The 10,158-nt window shown below is 37.0% G+C and overlaps 1 protein-coding gene across 2 annotated transcripts in view; it reads left to right on the top strand.

Moving 5' to 3' along the window:
- The first annotated feature begins 922 nt into the window (after positions 1-922).
- The window catches only part of LOC126092148 (serine/arginine-rich splicing factor 7-like), a 38,285-nt gene continuing 29,049 nt past the window's right edge, over positions 923-10,158 (top strand). For both annotated transcript variants that reach the window (XR_007521306.1, XM_049907617.1), the window contains exons 1-2: positions 923-1,064; positions 1,340-1,555. Coding sequence is in view for 1 of the 2 variants with exons in the window: in XM_049907617.1 (XP_049763574.1) it covers positions 1,420-1,555 (136 nt within the window). In the remaining variant the exon portion in view is untranslated. The remainder of the gene's footprint in view (positions 1,065-1,339; positions 1,556-10,158) is intronic.

Raw genomic sequence — 10,158 nt, 5'->3', positions numbered from 1 at the left:
TGATGTTGTACTCTTTTTCTTTTTTCGACTTATTGCCTTGCACTATCTGATCATGAATTCCAATTCTAATTTGTCGAAGTTAGCTAACACAATGCCAGTGAAGGTACCTAAAAGGCAGTTTCTATGTTCACAATAATTTTAGTTAATGATAATACGATAATACCATAAAAATTACATTACAGGTGGTGTAGTCTATTAAAAATCTTTTTGAATTTTATTTTCGGGATGTAATGCATTGTCTCATTGTACATGGATCCCTTTTGACACTTTTTTTTCACTTAATGAATGATTCGTGTTATGAGTAAGATTCAGGAACGAATTATGTGTGTAAAGTCAGGTGGTATGGTTAAACTTATAGAAAACAATTGTATTCTCATTGTGCTCAAAAACAATAAGGAGAATTGCTATCTAATCACTGAGAAAACTATAGATGTAATTTTTGAGGGAGAAGCTGACTTTCTCGAGAAAATACCCCAACTAATTTATGGATTACACAAGGGATTAAATTCTGAAAACTAGCGAGTCCTCCAGTGACAGTCATGGGTTCTTTTCCTTTCCTTTTTTTTTTTAGTAAGTAGGACAGTTTACATTTTGAAATTAACTTTTCAGAAATGTGAGAAATGTTTGTAAATTGGCAATAAATTTTAATTATTTGTTTTTCAATTCCAAAAATTCACTTAAGAAAAGCAACTGTAACAACCCATCAAGCCGGGGGCCTTGGGCTTTGTGCCCCTTGTGCGCCAGACGTAGATACGGTACTGGTAGATAATAATTTAATTAATGTCTGCCCATATCATTTCAGATGAGCCCATACTGAATACTATGCCACTAGAATTTTGACTGCAGCGTGTGGAAATAATAGTTCAAAATGACCGTAGTTTTATAGTCGTTGCTGTGGCTTGTGGAAGACCAGTTCAAGCATCCATGAGTTCAAGGGAAGTAAATCTATGGCTCTGTCAGTTTACATCTTTGGAGATCACTTAATGAGTTTGTGTGGTGTCATAGCGTTTGTAGGTGTGGGTGTTTAGGTGTTTGTTGTGCGGCGTTTTGTAGGGGGAGCGAAGGTTAGATTTTTGGAAAATTACAGCGCTTTTTATTGACACTTAGCAACGGATTGTAAATGTTCTGGAGGTTCCGGTTTATAGTGGCTGTGTTACGTCTTGTAGACACTCCGAACCTGTTGTTCCGTTCCGAATTTCTCATAATTTGTACTTATTTCCCTGTTGAGTGTTGTTGTTGCACGATTCCCTCACTTCTACGTTTTATGCCTGGATGTACAGCTAACATATATTCATGCATAGTGAAATATTTAATGCTTAAAATAGCTGCGGTTTTACAGATTTGGAGGTCGGGATAAACGTTGCAGCGTAAAGGTGTGTGTTACTCCATATCACTGCCAGCGGCAAAAGCGTGCCAGAAATGTCGAGCAGAAGAGCGAGAAAACGGAGCCCTAGTTCAGTATCGAGTGAAGGCAGCAAACGCAGTAGAAGCTATTACGACGATGCCGATTTTGAGGAAGAAGAAGAAGGCTATCGGTTACACATAGCGGATGTTGGTATGCGATATAACTACATAACGTCGTAATTACAGAAAATTGTACATAAATTGATGGGATGCATGTTGCATAGTATTACTTAGGCAGTTGTACAACAATTTTCAGTTCCCTTTAAATTAAAGTCATACATCTTGTTCTGGGAGTAACTAGTAGATTTTACAGTATGTTGGTAGCTCACTGTGTGTGGCTGATTCGTGCTACTAGAAAAGGCGCTTTGAATTGTAATAATGAAGAATGGAAAATGTACTAAATTCCTATAAGTCAATGGACAACAATGTGCCAAAGTAATAATTAGTCTCTCATGCTCATGGTCATCTGTATTTTTTTGGAAATCAAAATTTATTGTACCACCATAATTATAAATTATTTTCCTCGAGTTTTAAGGTATATAATATCAATTATTCAATCCACAAAAAGCTGAAGAATTCATACATAATTGAAAGTGTAAGAAAGAAGCACCCTATTGCTGATCATTAATATTGAACTAATAAAAAAATCAAAACTGTGTTTATCATGTAATATAATTTTCGTCTACTGATTCACTACCAGTGAACCCTTCATTTCATGGTGATTCATTCTTGTTAAGTGTTAGGGATAGACAAGCATAGTATTCATTTTAATTTCCTCTATCATTTGACAGACAGTTACGGCAAAAATACATGCAGCACTCTGTAGAGGAATTTTCACTGCTACATTGTCAGATGAAAACTATTGGAGGTTTATAGAGAAATGGCTTTTGCAAGCAGTACGTGGTTTATGAAGGTCTCCTGTAAGTTCAGAAAACAAGGACAAAGATACTGCTAGACCAAAATTTTGTAGAAACTGTTATGTATGAGAGCACATGTACACTTTGGAAACTTTCTTGTTTTGTGTAGGTAGACTGCCCAAAACTCATTGTCATTCACATGCAAGACTTTCAAATGTGTGTAGGGTTGGTTGAATTAATTATTTTATTTGATTAGGTGTGTAACAGGAAGACTTTGGAGGTAGATGAGGGAAAGTGGCATAGTTTCATATTAATATTGGTGTGTGACAAAAGCTCATAATCAACGGCCTTTTGACATCCACTGCTGGATAAGGGCTGCCAACAACACACTTGCCTAAACATTATGGTCTTCAGCTATGTGAATTAACATTGCTTCTGCAGGTTTTCTGAGTTCATTGTCTTAGCCTTTTTTTCCCCCTTTTAGAATCAAGCCAAGTATTTCCTTGTTCTATGTTCCATCCATCTCAGTTTGGTTACAGTTGTAATTAAGCATCTTCGACTTTCCTGGTTCTCCTGCCAACTCCCAGCTTGTCTCTTTCCATTGCATTCTGTCATAGGTCAAAACAGGTAATGTGTGCCAGTTGTAAACTTCCCTTTTTGTTTAGGCACACCAGTGTCTTGGATGTGAAAGTGCTGTATTTACTTTACCAAAGGCAATCTAGGTCAGTGTTAATCTTCTGTTAACTTCTTTTGTTGTCCATCTAGGTTTTCTAATTTACTTTGAAATTTTCATTATTTATCAAGAGAATTATGATGGTTACAGAGTTGATGGTATCACACACTGTAGTGTTGACAGATTCTATTGACTTAAAGTTCCTGAATACTGAGACATCCATTTGATGTATTGTTCAGCATGAAAACCATTTGCTCAGTTTCTAATGTGTAAGCCTGAATTTGGAGAGAGAATCTAATGTACCAAGCTGTTTCACCAGGTGAAACAAAGGTGAATTGTGACAGTCTGAGTGGGTTACTGTCAGCTTTTTAGTATTTTTTGGAATTACTGTCTGTGTGCTTTTAGGGCTGGTTTTTGTAATGAAAGCTGAGGCACTATAATGAAAATAATTGTTCAAGAATGATAAAATGAAAAGAAATGTCGACCAATGGTAAAATGTTTACAAATATTTAAAACTATAACACATTAAATGGAAACTAATGATTAGAAGAGGGAAAAATATAAATGATGATGTGCAGATGGGTAAAATGAAAGAAAACTGAATATAAGTCAAACAAGTTAGCACTGAGGTGTCTCCCACTAAAGTGCATTGTTTTAGTTGGGGAACAGTGTGTTATGATGTAGGAGTAGAATCTAGCTTGATGAGGAGTGGGGGGGAGGGGGGGGACATGGAAGGTTTTTTTATCTTTAAAGTATACCATGTCTTCAGAAGGGCGTGTTTTAATGCCTGAAGCATATACATACCAGCAGACTTCCCATGATTGTCAGTGAAATAGTGAGATTACGACTCAGTACTAGTAGAGAGGAAGAGTTAGATGTAATAGACATATATGTGATGAGGAGTGGGTTTACAGTACAGTAGAAACATTGTTCAACTGTGGGAGCTTGGCTGAATAGAAGGATAGACGTATGTATAGTAATTCGGATGGACTTAAACAGTCAGGAGCACATTGGGAAGGGAAAGTGTACTCCCAGTGCAAGAATTAAGTTGTATTATACAAGCTGCCCTCAGAAGAAGGTTAACAGAAAAGATAGCTTATGGATGTTTTTCTTATAGTGAGGTTGTAAATGGTAGAAAAAGGCATTATTGAGGAGTAAGTAACCCTATGACTGTAGTAGTCAAAGTATTGTTAGAGAGCACAAGTCTTAACAGAAAACAAAGAACAGTTGCTAAATATCACATACCATATGTGGAGGAAATAATGTACTTAAGTGAAATATTCAGTCAGTGCTTTAACACGGGAGAAAACTGTTAGGACACCACGTGGTGTTTAAGACACTTGTGAGAATTGAAACATGTTACATCAGAATTTGAAGCAAAGACTGTTCCATGAAAAGTCACAAAGGAATTGTCAAACCCTGTTTATTACACTAGGTATGTAATAATAGTAAAAAGTAAGGTCAGAATGCAGAAGAATTAGATCACTAAAGCAAAGGGTAGCAAGGCTTGTCAGTGGGACCTAGTAAACGGTTAAGTAAGGTAGAGAGAGAAGAAGAAAATGCTTCCTGGAACAGCTGATGCCATTGGCGGAGGGTTACCAAGAGGTGGAACAGCATGTTTGGAAGTATAAGAAGCCATAAAATAACACAAAAGCAAATGTCAAGTAATGTCAAAGAAAGAACACAGTAAAAGCTGAGCTATTTAACCATGAATTGAAGAGAATTGTGGGTGTGGCTGGGAAAGTGCAGGGGAGTAGTGGTACAGGAACAAGGGAGGAATGATGTCAAAGGGTCCACGTATAATAACAGAGAAGTATATATTACCATAGGAGCAAGGAAGTAAGCAAGCAGGAGAGGACAGAATAGAGAAATTCAAAAAGTCATGGGTTGCACCATCGTGCCTTATCAAAGATCCCTATTTAACTTTAAAATCTCCTTCTTCCTGAAACGTTTCTGCTTATGCAGGTTGTTCAACTTCTGTACATATAAGTGAGATGCCAGATAATGGAAAGAAGTGGTAGAAAGAGCAAGGGACAATATCAAAAATTACAGGCCATTTCATCTTACTTGTATTGTAAGTAAAATATTTAAAGGGATGATTGATAAATATATTAGAGAATCTTTGCAGAAAGTGAGGTGATGGTGTAGAAGCCATTATGGATTCGGAGCAAGTTTTTCATGTGACTCACAGCTAGCTGGTTTTCAGCAGGGTATATCAGATTGGTAGGAGAAGGCAGTTGATTGTATAGCCATTTATCTTTCCGAAGTCTTTGATAGAATGAATCTCGTTGTACAGCCAACTAAACTGCAAGGGCTGGGTCCTAATGCAAGCATATTATGTTGGTGCTGAGAATTTTATGACAGAACATAAATTGTGAGTATGAGAGACTTCACATCAACTTTAGCGATAATAGAGTTGTGCCACAAGGCTATAAATTAGGGCCATTGCTGTGTGTGGTTCATGTAAATGATTCAGGGGAAGTGATAAAGTCAAAATTGAAACTGTTTGCTACAAAGAAGTAAAAGAAGAAGAAGAGAGAAGGAAAAAATAATAATGTGGGAGGCTATGAGATTCTACAGGATGATTTAGAAGTCATCAGAAACTTGATCCAAAGAAGTGAAATGTTGGTAAATCTAAAGAAGAGTCAACTTATCACCTTCTCAGACAGCACTTGTGCTATAAGACAAGACTACAAGCTATGACCTGACAGCATTACAATAGGACAACAAAACTGATATGTGGGTGTGACACTGAGTGCTGAGAAATTAAATTAGGGGGCGCACACAGGTCAGACAGTAAAGAAAAATCTATGTAGAAGATATCCTTAGTCCATTTACAGAAAGTGTCATCAAATTTCAATACATGGGCCAATATGGGCAAAGCATCAAGATTATGGTCAATTGGACAAGGGTAAATTTACTTTTATAGTAAATTATTGTACAGTAGTACTAGGAATGTAATATAATTATGTGTTGTAAAAAATAACCATAATTGCCACCTTGGTTACAGCCATATTTGTGAACAAATAAAAATTGCACAAGCCTACATAAAAACTACAAATAGTTGTGTTTGTGACATTGTGAGTATTCTGTTGTATACAATTTTCAAACTTTTCACTTTTTATTTTTTCACAGAACCCTCTTTAATGTCCAACAATAGTCAGTTGTCATACTTTCATCCCATCTTCTTAATGTCCCATTGGAGCCACTCCCCGTGTGTTTCGCTATAATAACCTAGATTTTGTGCATAGTAATCATTATGTGGGTATAGGAAATTACTTTCACACTCGAGTTACAATCTAATTTCTTGAAATTTCCCATCATGATTTTTGCAGTATAATATGAATATTTTTTATTCCCTAGAAAGTTTTCAGCTCCATGCGTCTTATTCTCTAATATTCACCATGTTTTCAGATTTATGATCCCTCATCAATTTGTGAATTTGAGGGAAATAGAACCCCAGCTTTCAATTTTCTTGAGTGATAATGAACAATTTTGTACAAAGGTACTTAGAGCGGTATCCATCTTGTGAGAAATACCTTACTAACTGTTTCATGAACTCCAGCTTGCGATGCATAGTAATGGAAGCAACATTATTATTATTATTATTATTATTATTATTATTATTATTACTATTATTACTATTGATTTTTTTACAAGATGTCCATGCAATATGTTACTTATCTTATGCACAGAAGTGATTTATCCAAAAATTCAAACACCAATACTTCTACTTTGCCCAGTTAACCCTGTCACATTAAAAAGCATGGCTTTTTAAAGTACCTAGCTTGCTACTGTAAATGAAGCACCACAAATAAACTATTTGTATTCCTCATTTTGAGTACTTGTTAACACAGTCATAATCTGAATGGCTCTTTAATTTCATTTGAATGGTCTATAGGAAAGGATCTGTATATAAACTCATTATGCAGTAATACACCTTTGAGGCTTAGTGCAGGAGAATCAGTAAAATGTCTCCATTTGGCAGGGTCATGCTCACCTCATAATTGTAGATTAACTTTTTGATGTCATTGCAGGAAGAAATTTGTTCCTGGTGCTACAACATTTTTACTTTTCAGACAATTACTGCAGCAGATTGCTTCAGCAAATTGACATCACACAGTCTTGTTCAGGATTGTAAACATCATTATTGTCTTAGGATGTTCCTTTGCTTTTGAAATCATTTTCTCCCACATTCTTTAAATGAGTTGGGGAAAGAAAATACAAATACTCTCCATGTGGTACTGGATCAGTGGCTTCAGGAATACTTTTATACACATTTTGCTTCTTACTTTTTGAATTCATTCCTTGAACATATGAAAGTGGTTTGATAAGGCAGGGAAAAAAAGTTTGTTACATAAACAATTCACCTTACTTTGCAAAATAGTCTCCTTTGAGGAATATACACTTGATCCAGTGATCCTCCAGCTTGTTCATCCCATTGCAAAAATAGGTTCTGTCAACCTCTGCAAAGTGCTTGTTGGCTGCAGCTAGCACTTCCTCATTTGAGGAAAACTTCTTCCCAGCAAACCAAAGGTTTAGCTTAGGGAACAGGAAGAAATTGTCTGGAGCAAAGTCTGGTGATTAGGGTGGATTAGGGACCAATTCAAAGCCCAATTCCTGCACTTTTCCCTTTGTTATCGCTGATATTAGATTAGATTAATGCTTGTTCCATAGATCATGAACACGGCACTTTGTAATGATGTGGAACGTGTCAACTTAACAAAAGCTTTCTTTACCTTTCGTAATTAAAAGATTTTTTTGTGTGTCTGGGATGTTGCGATATTCTAGTGAAGAGCACTTTTTTACCTGTCACCATACATCAGGTCAGAGCCATTTTTCAGTATTCGTAGGTTAACGTTCCCCTTTCCCATGGTGAATAATGATAAGGGAGGTTTCACAAGGCTTGAAAAATTAATCAGCTGATAATCACTTAATAGTTTGGTGTTTGCACATTATTTCATGCTTTAGTTTTCTTTAACAATGTGATTTATTTATTCTGGGTGGTAGCTTAGATCGTATTGTGTGGTAGACCTCTGTAAGTCTAGCGGAGCCAGTGAGTGTATTGAAGATTGTAATACTGTCATTCTGTTTCAAAAATTTTTGTAACGGTGGTTGTAACGACACTGTTTTGTTGTGTAGCCCAGAGTCTAAGTTAGGTTGGAAGGTCGTAGTTTGGTTGAGAGTTGGTGGATGCCAACAAATGTGATTTGGACATTCCTGATTTTCTTAATGAAGGCAGTGGTGACAGACTTTTTTTTTACCATAGCTGAAAACTTAGGTTAGATTGGAAGAAGCTGACAGTTCAGTTCTGAGTTAGCAAATGTCGTGAACAATATACCCCCCCCCCCCTCCCCACACACACACACACACACACACACACACACACACACACACACACACACATTGCGTTTTCCATAATTAGAATTATGTGGTGTGTGAAAACCTCTTTTGCTCCATTCTGGTATGATAGTTTCAAGTTTTAAATATGGTTCAAAGCATTACTAACATCATTTCCCATCCCAAAACTCCTAGTCCCATTGAGAAACCATTAGTTGTCTGTTTTTGTTTTGCAAATGTTTGCTAGTTTTTAATGACGTACTCCATTGACAGCACATAACTCCACAATGTTAATGTCGTCATTGACAGTCAACACTGTATCACATTTTGTACTAAACTTGATATTGCGCATGAATGCTGACGATATTTTTCTTCTAACTGTCTCTAAAGAAAGGTTAGAATATGCATAATTGACATTTACATTGAGGCAGCTCTTAAGCTGTTTTTCATTGTGTTCACCTTTGGAAGTGATACACTGATCATATTGGGAACAATCCTTTGTATTCTTGTATCGTAGAAGCCTGCCATGTATGGTTTCAGTCTGTTTGACAGCCACAAGCATCTCTTTCTCTTATTGAAAATTTTGTTCAGGTACAAGATACTGCAGCAAGATCAAGACTACGGGATGTATGGTTAAAACTCCCAGTAGCAACCCCTTATAGATAATTGTTTTGTGATGAACCGTATGTGGACAAGCACTGTCACCACCTGTTTACAATTCCAGAATGTTTCACAGTATTTACCATTCATTGTTTAGGCAGAAGGCCAATGAACACCTGTTTCCTTCCTGCCGTGAGAAGTATAAGTATGCCCGTCACGTACTGCAACTGACTTGCCCCGAGGTCAACAATTTTACTTGAAATTCCACATTAAGTTGTTAATACTGTTGGTGTTACTTGTTTGAGAACATTATTGTAATTTTGGTGCCGGCCGGAGTGGCCGAGCGGTTCTAGGTGCTACAGTCTGGAACCGCGCAACTGCTACGGTCGCAGGTTCGAATCCTGCCTCGGGCATGGATGTGTGTGATGTCCTTAGGTTAGTTAGGTTTAAGTAGTTCTAAGTTCTATGGGACTGATGACCACAGCAGTTAAGTCCCATAGTGCTCAGAGCCATTTAAACCATTTTTTTGTAATTTTGGTGGTCCTGGACTTACCTGCCCATCTGCAGCAACACATTGTCAGCCCTACACTTGAGTTTCAGTGTAGGATTTGTTTTCATTTATAAATTAAAAAAAAAAGACAAGGCAACTATTTTTGTAGGTCCTTGATGTCTGTATAATTGTCTTTGTCCTCCTTTTTATACCTGCACTTAAATGTAACAAAGTTTGCTGAGACAACCACATTTAGAACAACATGCATGTCAAAGAAATTGGGCATTCTGGGATAGTTTTAAGGTACCCAGCTCAGTAAATGTGAGGCCAGTCCAGCAATATATGTATGCAAGTGATATGTAGGACATTACTCAAGCACTTATACCTGCATGAGTTGTTGGTGTTTGGTGCAGGTACTCCCTTCAGCATGAATACTAATAAATAGGGTACAAGTTCTTATTAATAAGACTGAAATAAAAGGTAATGAGACCACTGGTAAAGGGCCAACTGGTTTGGCATAGAATCAGAAGGAGGTAGCAGTATCACTGGGGTGTCGTGCAGTTTTTGAAATTTGGATGCTTTTGCATGTAATCAGATGTGGGTGCGTGTGCACGCGTGTTGAGGGGGGGGGGGGGGGGCAGGTCAGCACACAACTGCAATGCCCAACATTGTATGATGGAACATGGTGCATGGTATGCAGTTAATGAATCTTGGAATGCTGTAATATATTAAAAATTGTCACTGACACTTAAACATGTAGACCATGAAACAAAACCCATGTTCATGTGTAAAAT

This window comes from Schistocerca cancellata, chromosome 7 (assembly GCF_023864275.1).
Source record: "Schistocerca cancellata isolate TAMUIC-IGC-003103 chromosome 7, iqSchCanc2.1, whole genome shotgun sequence".
NCBI lineage: Eukaryota > Metazoa > Arthropoda > Insecta > Orthoptera > Acrididae > Schistocerca > Schistocerca cancellata.
The sequence above is the reverse complement of the archived record's forward strand: the minus strand, read 5'-3'. Positions and strand labels throughout refer to the sequence as shown.